This window comes from Pleurodeles waltl, chromosome 12 (genome assembly GCF_031143425.1).
Source record: "Pleurodeles waltl isolate 20211129_DDA chromosome 12, aPleWal1.hap1.20221129, whole genome shotgun sequence".
Classification (NCBI taxonomy): domain Eukaryota; kingdom Metazoa; phylum Chordata; class Amphibia; order Caudata; family Salamandridae; genus Pleurodeles; species Pleurodeles waltl.
Window position 1 is genome coordinate 686843328 of NC_090451.1, and position 22685 is coordinate 686866012.

At 41.5% G+C, this 22685-nt stretch overlaps 1 protein-coding gene across 1 annotated transcript in view; it reads right to left on the bottom strand.

The window, feature by feature from the left end:
• The window catches only part of PLOD3 (procollagen-lysine,2-oxoglutarate 5-dioxygenase 3), a 179745-nt gene that overhangs the window by 74671 nt on the left and 82389 nt on the right, over positions 1-22685 (bottom strand). Inside the window, exons 6-7 of the mRNA XM_069218723.1 lie at positions 12600-12663; positions 5207-5304 (exon numbers count right to left, since the gene is read on the bottom strand). Of these exons, the coding sequence (XP_069074824.1) occupies positions 5207-5304; positions 12600-12663 (162 nt within the window). The remainder of the gene's footprint in view (positions 1-5206; positions 5305-12599; positions 12664-22685) is intronic.

Consider the following 22685-nt stretch of genomic DNA (forward strand, 5'->3'; position numbering starts at 1 on the left):
TTGCATCTGGTTTCTGGATTACAAGTGAGGCTATTATAAAAGCATACACCATAGATTAGCTCTGTCACTCATTGGAAATTGGGTAACGGCTCCAACACTGCAGTGCCAGACTCAAGACAAGGCCAGAGTTACCTAATACAAAGAAATTGCAATTACCTGGTGCACTCTAATCCCGATTATAATCTATCTCTCTTCCCCACACCTCAGTGTATTTAACATTATTCACTATTGGAGTTGCATATCCAAACACTTCCTACCCAAACCACAAGGGTACCATAATCCAATATTATTCATTTTTTAACTACCAAACTGAAGCTCTTTCCAGTCCAAGCGCAAGGGTGGTAATTCAGAATCATTCATAACTGAACATGCACATCCAAGAACTTGCACCCAACTACAATGCTACTGTAATCCAAAATGATTCACAACTGGAGATGCACATCCAGGATCTTCATGCTCCAACCACAAGGCATCGGAATCAAATACTATTCACAACTTGAGTTACATATCCGGGCTCTTTATACTTCAACTGCAAGGCATCAGAGTCTAATATTATTTACAACTGGAGACGCATATCCAGACTCTTCATACTCCAACCGCAAGGGCATCGGAATCCAATATTATTCACAACCGAAGATGCATAGCTGGGCTCTCCATACTCCAACTGCAAGGGCATCGGAATCCAATAATATTCGCAACCGGAGATGCATAGCCGGGCTCTTCATACTCTAACCGCGAGGGCATTGGATTCAAATATTATTCAGAACTGGAGATGCATATCCGGGCTCTTCATACTCCAACCGCAAGGGCATCGGAATCCAATATTATTCACAACTGGAGGTACATGTAAGAACTCTTCCTTCGGACAGCCACAAGGGTATGGTAATCCAGTATTATTCATAGTTGAAGATGCACATCCAAATGTTTTCTTCCCAAACCAAAAGGGTATCTTGATCTAAATAACTGGAAGAGTTAAAGCCTTCACTTTTCCGGCGCGTCTGACTGAACCTCTTGGTTCCCTCAAACCTTACCAAATTATAAGATTAGTGTTGAAAATTGAAAGTTTTTTTTTTTTTTTTTTTTTTTTACAATCCCTTAAATCACAGATTGATTCAAGATTGACTTCATTTCGTATGTTCATAATAATTGTAGGCCCTTAACATACAGTTTTTATTATGTTGGGCATTTCAATAGTCCATGTATTTTGGAAAACGTCAGTCATCAAGTATTATTATCTGTTCTTATGTTCCCGCTCCAAGTACGTGATTTCTAAAACTCAAAAGAATATATTTACTTTCTGTCAAGAAATGGGCATTCTTTCATTGTTTACATCTTGACAATCTTAACAACTTACTCCATATTTCTTCAAAGTATCACTCACAGTCTAATTCCAAAATCACCATACTTTGCTGGTTTGGGGGAAAGTCTTTGAAGTGAATTCTCTTATAACCTATTCACAGTTTCCTTTGTTATGAAAGTATTGTTCTTGATTTTCACATGTAAGCTGTTCCAGCATAATGTGCTTTTTAAACCCTTGCATCACCTTCTGTTGGCACCAGTAGAGAAGCTCCATTACTATCTGAATTTCACTAGTTTTTATCTCTAGCGAGGATATTGTTTTTTTTTAGTTAGCAATCGCATCATTCTACATATACTGTATTTCCCAGTTTTCCACAAAACGCAGACAGAATATAAAATCTTCCACCCCTGTTTTCATCATTTGTAATATCTCTTCTTGTGAAATATTTACTAATGTTTTTCAGATCTTATGTATGCAATTGTAAAATATTTATCAAGTTTGATATGTTTAACTTAATTTCTACCTAATTAATATATCTCATTTATTCTTATGCATTTACTCTTTTCTTAGTTTCATAAGAAATAAAACAAACCTTCTCCATTTCATTTAGATTCTACTCATGTTCGATAGTGTATTAATTATCCCCTTCAAACCAATAAATAACCTCAGATGTTATTCACTTTCCTTAAGACACCTAAGGGCCAATGTATGTAGTTATTCAGAGACCATTTGTTCCAATGTTTGATTTGTGTTGGTATCAGCATATTTTTGCCTCAAGAGTCATTTGCACTACACACTATGGTGTACAAGCACATTTAATTACGAACCACAAAATAATTATCATAGTTAAAACACTTATTTTTAGTGATTTTGCTGAGTTGAATTTTTATGGTATTCCCTTTTAATATATTATTATTATATATAATTATGAACCTAGCAGGGATATTTTGCCATTTTCCTCTTAGTCAAAGTTTGTTGCACCCAGATTAATTTTACTTTTCTAATTCTATTAATTTCACCATTAGGATTCTCTGTCTTGTATCTACAAATAAGGGTTGCTCATTGAATGGTTCTTACATTTTCTGGTCTTGCATGATCATTTCTGAATAAAGCAAAACAAATTCCTTGACTTCATTTCTGAACAATGCAAAACAATTCGAGACCTTTTGCTAGTAGCTCCAGAAAAAGTGTTATGTAGGTGATTCGTTGTAAGGTGTAACATGCTCCTTGCATTCTGCTTCTATTTTTTTGTTTTTGTTTTTCCTAGAGCCTTATCATTGTACTCACTCTCTGGGTATTGTTGTAAAATTTAGTTAGGCTTTCTTAAATTTTGCTTCTTGTGATAAAATATACATGTATATTTGTGTCTGAATAGATGGTAATCCTTAGATCATTCCTCTTGGATGCAAAGTTATTACATCCAAACTGGTGTTTTAATCACTCCGCTTCCACAATCAGAAAAAAGTGATTTTCCTATTAGAAAGGGTATACTCTATTTAAGTAATACATCTGTGGTTATCCAGTCATCCTTGTGAATTTCAGATTAGGATTATATTGTTTGAGATCATTGAAAAAAAATCATTTTCCTCTGGTCAGATGTATTATTTTTCATTGCACTGAATATTGAAACGCTCCATTTAAGAAAATCAAGTATAACACAACAACACAGAATAAACATGAACACGTGAAATGAAAAGAATCTTTAAATAATCGGAGATCTAACAATTGTTGCAGAAACTTTGAACTATTCTTATATTTTGATTAAGCTCAGCGAAACCATGAGGTTCAGGAAGGACGAGTGAAGTAAAGCAACATAAACAGCCCAAAACATTTAAGTTGCAATAGGAGTAATCACAAAAAGCCTGGGAGACACAGAGGTGACAATGTAAAAATTGTGCAGAAGTTATCGGTGGCACAACACAAAAATCATGAAGTTCCCTGGAAGCAAATATGAGACTGATGCTGAACATTACTCAAAGTGTCAGTGTGTCTAGAATGAGGTTCATTCTCAATGTGGCCTGCACTCAAATCAAAGATCAACCTGCAGACGCCAACCTTCAATGCAATCGGACATTTCCTCCTGTGCTCTCTAGGTGCAGTTGTGCCTGGTCGAAAGGCATTTTTCATTTGTTAAACCACTATCATTATACGTTGGTGATGTCGGTCAAATGAGACATGCAGTTGCAGGGCTGCAATCTGTACATATCAATTTACCTGCTATGACTGGATATATCACGTGCCGTAGTCTATATTATGTCTGTGTATCTGGTCCACACGAACATCCGGTGTCATACACCAAGCTCTATATACATTGCTATGCATAAGCTTGAGAGACAGGTGTAGGAGGCCTTGTCACACTTCCAGTGTACAGTAATTTCTACACATCAGCGCACATCAACATTGTTGCTGCTCAGTGATATGTACACACGTGTGCCCAGTCAAATCAGACTGCGTGTGCTGCACCATGTACTATCTGCCTTGATTTAGCCTTGTGTGCTGTCTAGCAATCTCTAAACATCAATGTAGAATTGAGCATTGAATGGTATGGTGCATAAATAGTTACAGCAGTCCAATGTTTTCCCTCACCTGGCTATGCCATACACATAAAAACAAATACAAATGGGAAAAAGTACAAAATGAATACAATATAAGGCTGGATAGTGATGCTTTTACTTTTAAAAAAAATACCAAAAAAACACAAATGACTATACAAGGTGGTAGCTAACTTGTCTTTTGGATAGACAGTGTTTTGTAATGAGGCACTTCTGAAATACATGAGTACTTGTCCTGAACATTCCAGTTAGAACAGCTGCCCTGATGCTAAAAGTGAAGGATATAGCCCCTCCAAAGGGCGTCTGCTCAAGACCAGTGTCTGTCAAAGAAACTCAATCCACCAACACATTACACACAAGCACAGGCAGAGACACCCCACAAGACTGGCAACATACACCTGCAGATTTATATGCTCACGTATAAGTACTTTTTTATGGGAAACTGCTAGACAAAAACACTCCACCCTTGACCACAAAGTGCAACCTTGATAAACTTAATAAATTCAAGATACATTTTTACAGCATGTTAAGCAATTGGTACTTCCTATTAGACATTGCATATTTTGCAATAACGTCGTGCACCAGTCAGAAGCATCATCATCATCACTGCTAAAATTAAACAACGGGCGAGTAGCCCGGCTGGTAAAAGCGTTTGTTTTAATATATCCTTTAAAGAGTGCACACCAGGCTTCCAGGAACAACAGAGTAATATAGAGGAAACATTTTACTGCAGCAGGAGGATCTCAAGCTGATCATACAACTGTACATTATGGGGGCTCGTTTGTGACCGAAGCCACGACATGATGCAATACATAGTAAAGAAGCGCGAGGGGGGGGAGAAACTACTGGAATAAAGGCTTACAACAAGCTTGTTGTAGTTAAGTTACACCAATTTAACTCCGGTACAGGGAGATAAAGGTAGCTGCCCAGAATGCCACAATTGTTTAGTTACGTGCAAAAGCCAGGATTAAAACCAGGTCTTCCAAGGTCAGCAGCTCATCTCCTTGCCCACATCTCATCCTTAACATGCTCTGCCATGTACCCATCATTTTACTATTTCCATATCTAAACCACCAAACTATTAATATGCCTATGAGACGTTCTGCATGGGGGATGACTTGGTGCTGTCCCACGATTATTACATATATACCATGTGCATTTCTCTGCTCATCGCATACAATTAGAGTTCTTGTCTAGTGGCTCTGAATTGTGATAGGTTGTCCGTGGTGAGGCGGCCAGTATTGTTCTACACGTATACTGCAGCTTTTTACCCTGCGAAGCAGTGTAAGCATACCTGCTTCATTTTGGACAGTGTGTTTGTAAACTGTTCTTGGTGTTGGAAGGCTGCACTTACTTTAGTAGGCCCGTTTCCATGGATGATGACCGGGAGAGTGTCGTAGGCCACGTTCCTCGCTCTTACGCGAGCTTTTTCAAATTTCAAGACCACTTCATCTGAAAAGAACAGGAGGTATACATATAAAAAACATAGAACACATACATTGTTCACCAAACAATACAGGGAGTGCAGAATTATTAGGCAAATGAGTATTTTGACCACATCATCCTCTTTATGCATGTTGTCTTACTCCAAGCTGTATAGGCTCGAAAGCCTACTACCAATTAAGCATATTAGGTGATGTGCATCTCTGTAATGAGAAGGGGTGTGGTCTAATGACATCAACACCCTATATCAGGTGTGCATAATTATTAGGCAACTTCCTTTCCTTTGGCAAAATGGGTCAAAAGAAGGACTTGACAGGCTCAGAAAAGTCAAAAATAGTGAGATATCTTGCAGAGGGATGCAGCACTCTTAAAATTGCAAAGCTTCTGAAGCGTGATCATCGAACAATCAAGCGTTTCATTCAAAATAGTCAACAGGGTCGCAAGAAGCGTGTGGAAAAACCAAGGCGCAAAATAACTGCCCATGAACTGAGAAAAGTCAAGCGTGCAGCTGCCACGATGCCACTTGCCACCAGTTTGGCCATATTTCAGAGCTGCAACATCACTGGAGTGCCCAAAAGCACAAGGTGTGCAATACTCAGAGACATGGCCAAGGTAAGAAAGGCTGAAAGACGACCACCACTGAACAAGACACACAAGCTGAAACGTCAAGACTGGGCCAAGAAATATCTCAAGACTGATTTTTCTAAGGTTTTATGGACTGATGAAATGAGAGTGAGTCTTGATGGGCCAGATGGATGGGCCCGTGGCTGGATTGGTAAAGGGCAGAGAGCTCCAGTCCGACTCAGACGCCAGCAAGGTGGAGGTGGAGTACTGGTTTGGGCTGGTATCATCAAAGATGAGCTTGTGGGGCCTTTTCGGGTTGAGGATGGAGTCAAGCTCAACTCCCAATCCTACTGCCAGTTCCTGGAAGACACCTTCTTCAAGCAGTGGTACAGGAAGAAGTCTGCATCCTTCAAGAAAAACATGATTTTCATGCAGGACAATGCTCCATCACCCGCGTCCAAGTACTCCACAGCGTGGCTGGCAAGAAAGGGTATAAAAGAAGGAAATCTAATGACATGGCCTCCTTGTTCACCTGATCTGAACCCCATTGAGAACCTGTGGTCCATCATCAAATGTGAGATTTACAAGGAGGGAAAACAGTACACCTCTCTGAACAGTGTCTGGGAGGCTGTGGTTGCTGCTGCACGCAATGTTGATGGTGAACAGATCAAAACACTGACAGAATCCATGGATGGCAGGCTTTTGAGTGTCCTTGCAAAGAAAGGTGGCTATATTGGTCACTGATTTGTTTTTGTTTTGTTTTTGAATGTCAGAAATGTATATTTGTGAATGTTGAGATGTTATATTGGTTTCACTGGTAATGAAAAATAATTGAAATGGGTATATATTTTTTTTTGTTAAGTTGCCTAATAATTATGCACAGTGATAGTCTTCTGCACACACAGATATCCCCCTAACATAGCTAAAACTAAAAACAAACTAAAAACTACTTCCAAAAATATTCAGCTTTGATATTAATGAGTTTTTTGGGTTCATTGAGAACATGGTTGTTGTTCAATAATAAAATTAATCCTCAAAAATACAACTTGCCTAATAATTCTGCACTCCCTGTATGACAGAGATAGGCCTTGCCTGTGAGAACCGGATTCAGCAGTAGTTCTCTGTTAAGACATAAAACGGACTAGTATTTGTCCTACCTTAAACATACACTGCACCCTGCCCATGGGGCTACCCAGGGCCTACCTTAGGGGTGCCTTGCATGTAGTAAAAGAGAAGGTTTAGTTGCCAAGTCGAACTGGCAGTTTAAAACTGCACACACAGACACTGCAGTGGCAGGTCTCAGCCAAAACTACTTCCAAAAATATTCAGTTTTGATATTAATGAGTTTTTTGGGTTCATTGAGAACATGGTTGTTGTTCAATAATAAAATTAATCCTCAAAAATACAACTTGCCTAATAATTCTGCACTCCCTGTAAATGATATGCAACGTCTAAAGCCACACTGCCTTGATAACTTGGCACTGGGTTGGAAGTAGTCGTGGGCTGAAGTGGCTTGCACCTATCCCTCACCAGTTCTGTTTCAAATTAGTACAGTAGCAACAGGGCAAGGCAGCTGTCGGAGGCCATGAGAAACCAGTGAGTCAAATCCAACATTACATAATCCAGAGAACATGTTTGAATGTTCCACACTATTGTCTCAGCCCTGAGGATAGTCTTTCACCATCCAAGCCCCCAGCTTTTGGCATATCCTCTCACTAGACGTCAGACGCTCTGTTTCCATGCATGAATTTAGGGCAAAGCTCCACACTGCCCTCAGGCTGGTGTGCATTTACATCAGTGCCCAGAGACCCGCCTGTGGCAGTGGCAGTTTATAAAAACACGTGTGATGGTCATTAATGTTTGCTCAATACTGCATTGATTGCATAAGGTGATTTCCCATTTTATTGAAAACTTCTTCAAATGACACCAATGAGAAGCATTGTTTTGTAAGAATCATTACGGAGTGACGTTCCCATGTGTTTAAGGGCATCCCTTGTAGCATAAAAACAGCTTATAAATGTAGTCAGTCAAAGGACAACCCACCCCACACTTTCTCCCGTCCTTCAGTGATGTGGGTCTACTCTCAGTCTCAGCTGTGTGGCAAGGCCTTGGTTCTCCTCCTTATCTTTCTGTTTTTGGGCATCCTTGGCAGATTACATGTGTACCTGTTAACCAGCACGAGGGACGTTGTCACTGCAGGCCCTTGCATGCTTCCTGGACATTGAATTCATTAGTTACATATTTGTGAGAACACAAACACCATTTCTGTAAGAGCAGCTTTAAAACAGGACTTAACTGCTCATGTAGGTAACAATTGGGCAAATTGTGGTACCACAAATGAAAAGAACTCTTAGAAAGATCACACGCTTAAGAATTGTGCATGACGCAGAAAGGAACCAACTGCTTAGAAGGGGCGTTGAGGACTAGGCTGGTACGTTGGCTGTTGAGCCGGCAAAGGGCGACTTCATGTGGTAGGAGTGTGGAGGTAGTACAAAGCCAGTCGGGGTTGGTATTATAGTGTATGGGCCTCAAAAACAGAAGGCCAGAACCCAGTTAAAGCATATATGTCCTGACTTGCCATGCCAAAGTGGTGGAAGGTATGTGACTCAGGACCTTGAATTGCACATCTGATTCTGGTTGGTGGCCGACATTGGACAAGGGGATGTAACACGGTTAGTAGAAACTGGCCCTGGTGGGAACGTTTATGATTCTCTCCGTGGGGAAAGGAACTGTTCTGGGAAGCTGGCCAAGAAGCTGTTACTGATTTGTTTGTGTGGAAGGAAAAGCAAGGATGAAATAGCTGAAATCTTGCTGCAGTGAGAGCTTGGTGTCAAAAACGACTATAAGATTTCTGGCAAGTAGTCATGTGAAGAGAGTTTCTGGAGGAAAGAGGACAGAATCGAACTAGGGTTAGGGTTTCAAATAGTTTGAGTGATGAAAACCGATAGCCATCCAGTGACAACATTAGAGGAAAGCCCGGGATTATACCAAAGCCCCACAACAAAGCAGTGTTCCTTGTCAGCAGAGCTGCCACACAGTCTTACCCTTGATTTTTTTTACTCGTATCTCAAACCCATGATTATGAGAAGGGCCTCCTCTAGAAGATCTTGAGTGTACAGTTATGTGCTGTCTAATGCACCCATGACTGCTCCAGCACATCGGTTATTGTAATCAGTTTCCCTAAATTCATTACACACATCATGATCTCGCAAAAGATTTTCCTGTTTCAGTGCTTGTCAAACCCTGTTCAGATGGTGGCACAGAACAGACAGGGGCTACTGGGCCACAACTATAGTGGTTGGGTCATTTGCTACTAGTGTCCCAGGGTCCATTCTATGTCTCTGGAAACTGGAGATAAATAACCTTTTCTGCACTTGGCTGTCCAGACAGCAAGGGCGAGTAGTCAAAGTCTTCTCAGGGAGGTACTGTGGGAGCAACAGCTCAGAACTCAACAGTCAAACAACAGACAGAATAACCTATTATCCAGCACAGTTCTTGACGTAGCAAAAAGAAAATACTTTACTTATCACAACAAAGCAATATATTACACAGTTCAATTGGGGTCAGCTACTTGGCTGCGATCTCAACTGTGATTCATAGTCAAGCGTTACATCCACTATGGTGCCCTTTCCTCGCTGTGGAAGGCTCTCCCAAAGCCTCTGTTTGCTTATGGAAAAGAGCAAGAAAAGGCATAACTTTGGCACAGAAGCAAGTCACTACCTATTATCCCCACAGAGAGGATTTGTAGACATGTTACAATAGTTATTTTGAAAAGTGGCCATGCTGGCAATAGTTAGTGTTCTCATATCATTCTGAGCGCTCAGGTCAGGGTTTTAATCGCATACTCAGTCCAGTCCTTCAGCCTCTACTCCAATGAAGCAGTACCATAGCGGTGGCCACACCCAGACTTAAGACGACTGGGAGTAGAGCAGTGCAAATCCTGTTCAGCAGCCGCTCATCTTTGGCATTGGTGGCTGCCTGGTAGGGACTTGACTTGTGCAAATTTTTCGCACTTGAAGCCTGCAGAACGAATGCAGATTGATTAATCTTCCGTAGTGACAGCCTTGGGGTCGGATGCAATTGGGTACCCATCTTCAGCAGTTGCAGCCTTAAGGCCATGAAGAGGGCAACCACAACTCTCACCAGATACGCCACACGGTGGGAAGCAGCAGCACTAGTTCTTGGGCACACTGCTGGAGTGCCGGATGGCACAATGCTGCATTCACTATACAGTTAGCTACAGGAACAACAAAGGGAAACGGGAGACCCCTCACAACATGAGTCCACCGGCATTGCTCCCTATAACAGTCGGGTGCTTCTGATGTTCCACAGGACCACAGCTGGGCTTCTCCTTCGACAGACTCTTCTCCTGCAGGCCCAGGAATTCTACTTCCTTCTCAGAGCAGGCAGGCCTCCAAGTGTTAGTCAGACCTTCAGCTTCTCCATCCAGATTCAAGATTATGCCCCTCACCTCTGGGAGACTGGCTGTCAAGCATCATTAGCCCTGGTTACACAGCAGCTGTTCAAGTCTCCTACATAGCACTACCTTCGTTGATTAACAAGAACTTGCAACTGGAACCAAATGGGAGTTCTACTTGTGTACTCCTTTTCCAGATAGGGGAGGGTAGGAGTCTTTATCCAAGTCCCTGGAACTGGTTTGGTTCGTTCTCTTTTAAATCCCATTTTCTGATAGCAGTGCAGACACAACCTATGGGCATGCTGGTAGCTCTCAAAACAGGTAGTGATGATGCTGGCTACAAGCGTAAGTATCCAAGTCACTGGCACAATGAAGTGAGAAGACTTTGCACTTGGCTGCCATCAGATGCCTTCCAGAAGTAGCAGTCACGGAAAGACAAAAGGCAGGTAAGCCTGCTCACCTTCAACAACAGAATCTGCTGGCTTTTCATTCTCCTTTTCCATCCACCACATGGAAGTGTCCAGGAAACATTAATCTGCAGCCCCTTGCTCAAAAGATTTCATTTTCAAGATTAGCTCTGTCTCCATCCTGCAGTCACAGGAATGCAGGTTAAACACTTCTGCTGCCTGGAGGAGCTCTAGCTCTTCCATGGTATAGCAAGTGTCATTCACAATGAATGCCACTGACCTTAGCATCTATACTCTCAGTGCACACAGTATCATTGTTGTGTATGATCACAACATGCATTATGCACACATGCACTTGACACCCACATGAAATGTTAGCACAAAGCTCTGGGGATCACGCTAAAGCAAAACCTTTAGCAAGTGTGATCACTAGACTGCACTTCTCGCATTCACACAGGAAAAAAGTATTGTCAGGATTACTAATTCACAAAATTTGGTATGCTGTCACCACTGCTTTATGAGATGAATCCAGGACACATGCTGTACATAATAATGCATATTTGTTGGGCGTATCAAATCCTTATTCTTGATTGATTGACCAATTAAAAAAACGATTTGACAGGATTTTGACTGAAATCCCTTTACATTTGTTAATGATGGAGTAAGGAATAACAGTTGTCAGAATACAAAACATTCTCAAATCCCTAAAGACTTGTGTCATAAAACACATGTGGCCTTTTCTTTTTTTGTTCACACAAACTTAAGGCCTTGATTTCAATGACTACTCTTACTCAAGAACTGGTTTTAATGATTCAAAAAAGCTATAAATAAGAAAACCTTAAAGAATTAATTATTGATTGAGGCCTCATTATCCTCTGTCTGAATTACATTGTTGCAGTGTTAAGGAAGAGACATTGCACTTCTAATGCTTTCCTGCCAGTCCACCCTCTGTTTCCTTCATGGGCCACCCCTCCTCTAATAATTTCCTTGGTCAGGTGTAGGACACAGTGCATACACTATGAGGGTGTGTGCAGGCCAACAAATAGCCAGGATAAGTTTCACACATGAAGTTGAGTCACACTGTGCAGGGGTACATGCCCGCATACCATGCAGGAGACATTCCCGTCTCAATAGTGCTCAAAGTAAACAAATACAAACCAATGGGTGCTAAATGATCCACACTAAAGAAAAGAGGCTTTCATTTGTAATCTTCATTAGATCACTGCAATCGTAGAGTGTAACAATCTTTCAACCGGTTACGAGACCCATTCCCCATACCAAAAATTCCCTTAATGCAGTTCTAAGCCTGGTTTCTAGTCCATCATACATCTGGAAATGCTGCCCTGCCTGTTTTCAGTTCTGGGGTAGGCATGGTGGGAGGAGGGAGGGTGTTGGAAGAAGTGTTGGGGAGCAGGGGGAGGAGTGGGTAGGAGAAAGATGGGGAGCAATGCGAGATGGTGGTGGAAGGATGGGGGAAGTGGGGAAAGGGTGGGTTGGACAAGGGTGATGGGGTGGACAAGGGAGCAGGTAAGACAAGCATGGGTGGTGGCAAAGGAGGGTATAATGAGGTCGATATGAGCAACATCATCCAGACCAAGAACACAATTGACAGAATACATTAATTTGGTAAATGGATCACCAAAACTGGGAGCAAGGTGCCCAGTTGACACAGAATAATCTGGCAACACCAGGAACGATCCATCCACAATGCTGTTAGTAGCCAGCCATGCAGCTCTTCTATACTTTAAGAAAAGGAAAGACCACAACACAACCTGCACTTTCTTGAGTAGGAAAATATATTTTGGAAACTCAGAGAACACATTTTCTTTTACAAGCAGCTATTGTACTACTGAGTGTAAATGGTTTTCAGTGAGGGAGGATTTGGAGAATTATTTTTAAAACCTTCATACACTTACCAATTGCACCATTCAAGTTCTGAAAGATTCTCGCCCTGTGATCCAAAGTAATGCTGTATTTGTCCTGAAGGATGGAAAAAGAAATATGTTTTCAGTGGTGAGAGGAGACACTGCTTCTTAAAAGACATTCATTAACCCCACGATTTCCATATTGACGTACATATCTGTAATAAGAAAGAGTAAACTAGACGTCCTTATTACGCATATTAAATAAACAGTCAGGGCACGAGTCATACATGTCGAGGGGAGTGCCTCAACAATTGGAGACAGTATCTCACAGGAGTGCACATACACTCCAGCAATTAAAAGGTTAACTAGCCTCAGTTCTATAAGTTAAACTTAGCTGTCAAAAAGCTAGCAGGTATATTCAGGGGGAAGGGAGTAGGGAAGGGAGTAGGGAAGTGACTGAAATTAGGGCGAGAGTCAAAGGTGGTAACTTCTTACATCTTTTTCACTCCCCACCTACAACTCTTGGGAATAAATTACCAACCACAATATTCTAGGCAGAAGTTAAGATGCACACATGCACAAAATTTAACTAGTCACACATACATGACCACAAAAAGGTTACAACACTGTTCACCCCATTTTTACATGCAAAGTTTGAGTTACCATTGATTGCCCTGGGTCTGGCAATTCATATAAAAGAACTGACCAAGAGGAAGCCAAGAAAACAAGAATTTGGACAGTCTCCAAAAAGGGGAAAACATGTTGCGTCTATTTTTGTGGCCCCTAAAATGCCTGATCCCAAGCAGGTGTAATGAGCTGCGCCTTAAGATGGCTCTTGCACGCCCTTTAAAAGGCAACTATAGCTTACATTATTTTTCTCCCTTTGACATTAAATGAATGTAGCGAGTTAATGCTTCAAATCCTGATAAGTTGTAATAATTGCTTCACTCTGATGTGTTTAACTCCATGACCCAGAAAGTGTAAATTCAAAGCAAATTACTGAAGGTCTCTATGTTGGGTCTAGAGGCACATGGCAAGGTTGAAACTGCGCCTCAGATTTCAGTTCTTTAAGGATAAGAAATGTGTTCATATGTAACTGGCCCTAAATCTTCATGAAGTAAGAAAGGTACACTTTGCTAACATTTGGAAGGGATGTTCCATAAAGTATATACTTTGTGGTGCTTGGATGAAGGGTGTTAGGAGTCGAGAGGAATCCTCAAACTGAGATGTTTTGCAACTTTACACGGTCAAACCTCTAGCACACTGGAAGAAGCGAGTAGCATTTAATAGTAGTCTGGAACAGGCATGCCTTTGTGCAGTGTCAAAGTAGCTCTTCTGTCTCTTGTAGAGTGAACGATATAGAGGAGGATAAAAGAGGAGGAGGAAAAGGAGTATCTCCACAAGATTGTGCCCTAATGCAGGTGGTTCCAACACAGGTGCAAGGCGGCCAGATGCACGACTGAATTTCAGGATAGCCGGATAAAATAGTTTATTTGTTTGGGTTTTTAATAAGACATTGCACAATGCCGTTCAGATCGAGTGTAGTGCTTTAAAATGGTGTAGGAAACTGGGTTCTAGTTGCAGTACCCCCCCACTTTTTCTGTTTTTTAATGCTACTTTGACAGAAATGCATTGGGTTCCTGCTAACCAGCTCCCCAGTGCCACTGGGATCTCCAAATGGCCAGGCCTTTTAGCACCTCTGTAAGCCCATAGTTATTGGTACCTCTGGTACCCAGGGCATAGATAGTAAAGAGGGTCCCCCAAGAGCTGCAGCACAGCTTGTGTAACTCTAAGGGACTCAGCCCCAAACTCATGCAGGCTGCCATTGCTGGCTGTGTGGCAAGGTGTTCCCAAAAAGTGAAAACACAACATGGAACAGACTTGTGTGCCATGTCCCCCAACACTGCCTGTAGTATGTGTAAGTCACCCCTACAGCAGGCCTTACAGCCTTAAGGCAGGGTGCAACATATTACAGTTGAGGACACATCTGCACGAGCAGATATGCCCCTGCTATGTCTTTGTTGATTCTTAGACATAATAGGTGAACAGGAAAGCCATTTTAAATGCATGTGCTGGACAATGTTCAATACGAGAGCCCCAGCTACATGATAGCGTCACTGAAGATAGAGAGGTTTGGTATCAAATATCTTGTAATCATAAACCCTCACTGATTCCAGTGAGGGATTTATTAGTACATACACCCAGAGGGCACCTTAGAGGTGTCCTCCTGAAAACCTACCAACTGCTGGTGGGACAAATGACCAGTTCCAGCCAGTGTGCCGCCAACAGATGCAATTCTGACCCCTAGGGGTGAAAACCTTTGCTCTTTGGAGGCCAGGAACAAAAACCTGCTCTCTCTTCTTACTATAGCGCTTTCCTGAATGTCAATGCTGCCAGGGCCACCCCAGAAAATGTCTTCTTACTGTCTGAGTAAAGCACTTTGGTGGATGTCTGCATTCCAAAGCCACCCTAAAACATCTATTGTTTACTGCCCGAGTAAAGCACAGCTCTAGGTGACCGGGCTGCCGAGATCGCCCTTAACATCTCTGGCTATTGCTTGAGTACAGAGCTTTGGTGGATGTCCGCTCTCCAAGGCCACGCCAGAAAATCTATTTTTACTGCCCGAGTAAAGTACAATGATGGATAACACATCTGCTAGGATTGCCGCCAAAGAAATCTCTTGTTAATAATAAACTACAGAGCTTTGGTGTATGTCTGTGCTCCAGGGCCACTCCAGAAAGTCCCTTCTTGCTGTTTGATTCCAGCACTTTGGTAGGGGACTTGGGGCCAACATTATCTCATAGAATCTCTTCTTATTACTAGAGTAAAGCACTTCAGTGGGTGCGTGACTCTAATATCAGCCAAGAAAACATCTTACCCCTAGAGCAAAGCACATTTGGTGGTTGTTCTGGCTGCTGAAGCCATTCAGAGAAAACCTCTGGCCACCCCTAAAGTAAAACGCTTTGGTGGATGTCCCAGCTGCAGAGACCACCTTTGAAAATCTCTTCTTACTGCTAGAGTAAAGTGCTTTATGTACGTCCTGGCTGCTAAAAATACTTAAGAGAAAATCCTGTTACCTTTAGAGTAAAGTGCTTTGGTGGATGTCCTGCCTGCTTAAAGTACTCGGAGAAAATCTTGTCACTGATAGAGTAAAGTGATTCACTGATTCTAGCTGTCAAAAACCACCTCAGAAATTCTCTGCTTGCTGCTGGACTACAGCAGTGTGGTGGGTGTGCTGGCTGCCAAGACTGCCCCAGAACATTTATTGTCACTGCTAAAACGCAGCGCTTTGGTGGTTGTCCCGCTTACCTAGACCACTCAGGAACCTTGCCAACAAGGTCCTACTTTTTATTTGCAATATAATAGCACAGATCTTACCACATGGGGCGAAACAGCCCAGTAAAATCAAAATACAGGGGGGAGCGTTACACAAAGTTAGAAAGGCTTCAATGTGAGAGGCAGCTGCAGAGCAGATATACATACATAACAGGAGCTATAGGCCTGGAACTTAATAAATGGAGCATTAAGGGTGACTATGGATTAAGTGTGGAATATGAAATCATTTATAATATACTTTTTCTGGTTTATTTGGATTATAATGACAAAACACCTGCATCAAAGCGATATCATGAGCATTAAGGGTGACTATGGATTAAGTGTGGAATATGAAATCATTTATAATATACTTTTTCTGATTTATATGGATTATAATGACAAAACACCCGCATCAAAGCGATATCATAAGTAAAGTAATAAATTTAAAACACTCATACAATTATGGACAGATAGTTGACATGACGTATAACATTTTCAAGTTACAAATAAATAACTAACTTTACAACTACTGACATTTCTGTCGTGTCTGCCGAGACTGGGAAAAAACAATAAAAAATATCAACTGAATCACCAGGCACAAAGCCTCCCTCATAGATCTTACACTAAAAGCTTTACTGACTGGTAAGTGCCACTTTTTTCTTATGTAATAGACTGGTGAAAATGGTAAACTAATTAAATTAATTTTACCATCGTCCTAATACAGACAGCCTCTAGATCGGGACATGGCATTACCCCATTTTCTTATGTGACACCAAGAGGCAGAACTCCTGATCTAAAGCTACTATAAAGTGATCGAGTGTGGAAGGATACCGGGTGTGAAGACAAGACTCCCAGACCCTGGTATTTGTTATTAAAAGTTGCAAATTGCCTCTGGACAAAAACAGTGATAAGGTTCTAGATCACAATATATATTCACATATCCTAGTCTTAACTATAAAGCGGTTTCTGGCCTATAATGTGTCAGAGGAAAGCCAAATGTCAAGTAAGTTTAAGTAAGTAAGTTTGAGTAGTAACTAGCATTTTATAGATCTGAGCGATGTGGTGCACTCCGTACAAAGAAGATCTATCATAGTGCCTCCAAAAACTGCCATGTCAGGGTTAGTCCAGAGGCATATTCAACAAGGATTTGCAGATCAATAGAACAAAGAGCCAACTCGCTTAAGAGACAGAAGCAAAACGTGTTCACAAAATCAAGAGAAATGCCTTTTCTTCTTGGAGTAACTAGAGGAAGTGACAAAAATTTGAAGAATTTGTTTTCAACTGCGGCCAAACAATTCTGAATTTCTGCCCCGTTACGCTAACTGAATTATAAACAGAAAAGACAGCTGAAAAAGCACAGCTGCCTAATTCAAAGTTACATGGTTGGATTTTTTCACCTGTTTAGGCCATGTCCACCGAGTCCTAAATAATTGAATTTCACAACCAGAGCCAAAGTAATTCCATTAGGAAAATAAAAAATTGTATTGGTTTGTTTAGAACCCACTTGAATTATCTAACACTAACGAATATTATTAAGTTTAGATTCAGTACAGAACTTTTCAAACCATGCCAGAAGCAAGTTAAGCCCCCTTTCTGTACGAGCATACAAAACTGCGTTGTCTGCTTAATGTAATATTGGGATTTGATCACATCCCAATTTAGGAACATCAGAATTGATTGCCTTTATGAAGGTGTATTGAGACCGGTAATAAAAACATTACAAAGGTAAGGTGCTCAAGTGCATCCTCGGTGTACCCCCTTTATGATGCTGAAGTTCTTTGCAAGTTTTCCTTCTGAAGCACGTCAGACACAAGTCACAGTGCCCAGATGTTTTAAGTGGGCCCGCTCTATCAGAACTGGTTTGAACATCATTATGTTCATGTTAATCAGCTGAGTTCTCTCCACCACATCAAAAATTCTCTGAAATCCAAAAATCCTAAAAATAAAAATAAGTCTTATTTTTAAGGGGCACATATTTCACAATCTCAGCTTGCAGGTAAGATGACTGATGTACTGTCTCATGCTCTGATGAAACCCGCATGACTATTGGTCAGAATCCTCTGTTCCTCAGCCCGTTCCTGAAATCTCTGAAAGATAATTTTACCAAAAAAGTTCCCCACAAAAGTTCAGGGATGATGCTGGGTGATAGTTCTGTAGGGCTGACGAATCCCAATTTTTGTGTATGGGGATTTTATATGGTCTCCTCCAGGATCATGGTATATAGCCTGACCTAACTACTGCATTAGCTGTTTTCAGTATAAAACTACACCAAAGCAGCAGAGCACTGCTATCGAGGTTCCCTTGCTTCTTATCACGGCTAGGCAATTTCTCCCAATTCAATGAAGGCAAGGTTCGCTCAACTTCAACACAGCTACCGTGTCCGTGTCATATAAAGCCTGAAAATAAGACACTTATGTATCCCCACGAATTAAGTTTGTGTGTTTGGGCCAACAACCCTTTTGTCCCACAGGCCTAAACGTCTGTGGCCCATGCTACCAGTTCCAAGAACCCTTGGACGTTGTTTCCTATACTGACAGGTGAAGCTCTTCCCAATTTCTTCAATGATTTTTTTTTTCTTAGCACTAAGGCCCTGTAGTCTAGCAGTAGGTTCTTGTTCCCTTGATATCAGAGGATTTAATCACAAAATAACAAAGCCTGATCAGTATATCTACACTCTATCGTACCAATGGTTCCTCTTAGTGAAGCAACGGATATTATTTTGTCGTGAGGTATCTGCTTTGGTAGAACATGACTTGGCTTCCTCAGTGTACGAAACTGGATAATTATTTGGGTGGTTGGCTACCCACCTCAAATAATAATCAAAACCCTTGTCAAGGTGAAACCTCAGTTCACCCACTTGGTAGCTATGGCCAGGGCCACGGTAATTCTGTGATTCTTGCTTGATTATAGATTTGCCACATAATCCATAATCTGCCACATAATCTGCAGAATTTAAACAAAAGGAAAATGTCACTTACCCAGTGTACATCTGTTCGTGGCATTAGTCGCTGCAGATTCACATGCTGTGCATAGTCCGCCGTCTGGTGTTGGGTCGGAGTGTTACTAGTTGTTTTTCTTCGAAGAAGTCTTTTCGAGTCACGAGACCGAGGGACTCCTCCCACTTAGGTTCCATTGCGCATGGGCGTCGACTCCATCTTAGATTGTTTTCCCCGCAGAGGGTGAGGTAGGAGTTGTGTATGCTAATAATAGTGCCCATGCAATGGAACAAATACGTATGTACAAAATGAAGGTTTAATGTAATATATTTACAAATGTACAAATGTTCATGATCTACTTCTAAACGGCTACAGGTCCCGGGGAGGAGGGTGGGCGCATGTGAATCTGCAGCGACTAATGCCACGAACAGATGTACACTGGGTAAGTGACATTTTCCGTTCGGTGGCATGTGTAGCTGCAGATACACATGCTGTACATAGACTAGTAAGCAGTTATCTACCCAAAAGCAGTGGTTCAGCCTGTAGGAGTGGAAGTAGTTTGAAATAAAGTTCTTAGTACGGCTTGACCTACTGTGGCCTGTTGTGCAGATAACACATCTACACAGTAGTGTTTAGTAAATGTATGAGGCGTAGACCATGTTGCTGCCTTACATATTTCGGTCATTGGAATATTTCCTAGAAAGGCCATAGTAGCACCTTTCTTTCTGGTTGAGTGTGCCTTTGGTGTAATAGGCAGTTCTCTTTTTGCTTTAAGATAGCAGGTTTGGATGCACTTTACTATCCATCTGGCGATACCTTGTTTTGAAATTGGATTTCCTGTATGAGGTTTTTGGAAGGCAATAAATAGTTGTTTTGTCTTCCTAATTTGTTTTGTCTTGTCAATGTAGTACATTAGCGCTCTCTTGATGTCTAATGTATGTAGTGCTCTTTCAGCTATTGAATCTGGCTGTGGGAAGAACACTGGTAATTCCACTGTTTGGTTTAAGTGGAACGGGGAGATAACCTTTGGTAAGAATTTTGGATTTGTTCTTAGAACGACCTTATTTTTGTGTATTTGAATAAATGGTTCTTGTATGGTAAACGCCTGTATTTCACTTACTCTTCTTAGAGATGTGATGGCAATGAGAAATGCAACTTTCCACGTTAAGTATTGCATTTCACAGGAATGCATGGGTTCGAAAGGTGGACCCATGAGCCTTGTTAAGACAATGTTGAGGTTCCATGAAGGAACAGGTGGTGTCCTTGGTGGTATAATTCTATTTAGGCCCTCCATAAACGCTTTAATGACAGGTATTCTAAATAGGGAAGTTGAATGAGTAATCTGCAGGTAAGCAGATATTGCTGCGAGATGTATTTTTATGGAAGAGAAAGCTAGATTTGATTTTTGTAAATGTAGTAAATATCCTACTACATCTTTTGGAGATGCATGCAATGGTTGGACTTGATTATTATGGCAGTAACAAACAAATCTTTTCCATTTACTTGCATAGCAGTGTCTAGTGGATGGTCTTCTAGCTTGTTTTATGACCTCCATACACTCTTGTGTGAGGTTTAAGTGTCCAAATTCTAGGATTTCAGGAGCCAAATTGCTAGATTCAGCGATGCTGGGTTTGGATGCCTGATCTGTTGTTTGTGTTGTGTTAACAGATCTGGCCTGTTGGGTAGTTTGACATGAGGTACTACTGACAGGTCTAGTAGTGTGGTATACCAAGGTTGTCTTGCCCATGTTGGTGCTATTAGTATGAGTTTGAGTTTGTTTTGACTCAATCTGTTTACTAGATATGGAAGGAGAGGGGGAAAAGCGTACGCAAATATCCCTGACCAATTCATCCATAGAGCATTGCCTTGAGATTGCTGGTGTGGGTACCTGGATGCGAAGTTTTGGCATTTTGCGTTTTCTTTTGTTGCAAATAGATCTAATTGAGGTGTTCCCCAAATTTGGAAGTAAGTGTTCAGGATTTGGGGGTGAATTTCCTATTCGTGGACCTGTTGGTGATCCCGAGAGAGATTGTCTGCTAGCTGGTTCTGGATCCCTGGGATAAACTGTGCTATTAGGCGAATGTGGTTGTGAATTGCCCAATGCCATATTTTTTGTGTTAGGAGACACAACTGTGTCGAGTGTGTTCCCCCCTGTTTGTTTAAATAATACATTGTCGTCATGTTGTCTGTTTTGACAAGAATGTATTTGTGGGTTATCATTGGTTGGAATGCTTTCAACGCTAAAAATACTGCTAATAATTCTAGGTGATTTATATGAAACTTTCTTTGATGTACGTCCCATTGTCCTTGGATGCTGTGTTGATTGAGGTGTGCTCCCCACCCTGTCATGGAAGCATCTGTTGTTATCACGTATTGTGGCACTGGGTCTTGGAAAGGCCGCCCTTTGTTTAAATTTGTACTGTTCCACCATAGAAGCGAGATGTATGTTTGGCGGTCTATCAACACCAGATCTAGAAGTTGACCCTGTGCATGTGACCATTGTGATGCTAGGCACTGTTGTAAGGGCCGCATGTGCAATCTTGCGTTTGGGACAATGGCTATGCATGAGGACATCATGCCTAGGAGTTTTAATACCATCTTTGCGTGTATCTTTTGTGTTGGATACATAGCTTGTATCACCATGTGAAAATTTTGAACCCTTTGTGGACTTGGAGTGGCTATCCCTTTTGTTGTGTTGATTGTCGCTCCTAAGTATTGCTGAGTTTGACACGGCAAAAGGTGTGACTTTGCATAGTTGATGGAGAAACCCAGTTTGTAAAGGGTTTGTATAACATAATCTGTGTGGTGTGAACACTTTGTTAGCGAGTTGGTTTTGATTAACCAATCGTCTAGGTACGGGAACACGTGTATTTGCTGCCTCCTGATATGTGCAGCTACTACTGCTAGACATTTTGTAAAGACTCTTGGTGCTGTTGTTATTCCGAATGGCAACACTTTGAATTGGTAATGTATTCCTTTGAATACGAACCTTAGGTATTTCCTGTGCGAGGGATGTATCGGTATATGGAAATACGCGTCTTTTAGATCTAACGTTGTCATGTAGTCTTGCTGTTTCAGTAGTGGTATTACGTCTTGTAACGTGACCATGTGAAAGTGGTCTGATTTGATGTAGGTGTTTAGTGTTCTGAGATCTAATATTGGTCTCAGAGTTTTGTCCTTTTTCGGTATTAGAAAGTACAGTGAGTAAACTCCTGTGTTCTTTTGTGTTTTTGGTACTAATTCTATTGCGTCTTTTTGCAGTAATGCTTGAACTTCTAGTCCTAGAAGGTCTATATGCTGTTTTGACATATTGTGTGTTTTCGGTGGGACGTTTGGAGGGAGTTGGAGAAATTCTATGCAATAACCATGTTGGATAATTGCTAAGACCCAAGTGTCTGTTGTTATTTCCTCCCATGATTTGTGGAACTGGCTTAGTCTTCCCCCCACTGGTGTTGTGTGAAGGTGTTGTGTGACCTGTGAGTCACTGTTTATTTTGAGGGGTTTTGGGACCTTGAAACTTTCCCCGGTTTCTTGGGAATTGGCCCCCTCTGTATTGGCCTCGAAAGCCACCCCTTTGATATTGTCCCTGGTAGGTAGGTGGTCTTGTTTGTGAGGTGCTGGCTTCTGTGGCTTGACCTCGAAACCCTCCTCTGAAAGTTGTTTTGCGAAATGTGCCAAATGTGCCTCTGCCCTGCGGGGAATAGAGTGCGCCCATGGCTTTGGCTGTGTCAGTGTCCTTCTTTAATTTTTAAATTGCAGTGTCCACTTCTGGGCCAAACAATTGCTGTTCATTGAACGGCATATTGAGCACTGCCTGTTGTATCTCAGGTTTGAAGCCAGATATGCGCAGCCATGCGTGCCTCCTTATTGTGACTGCAGTATTTAT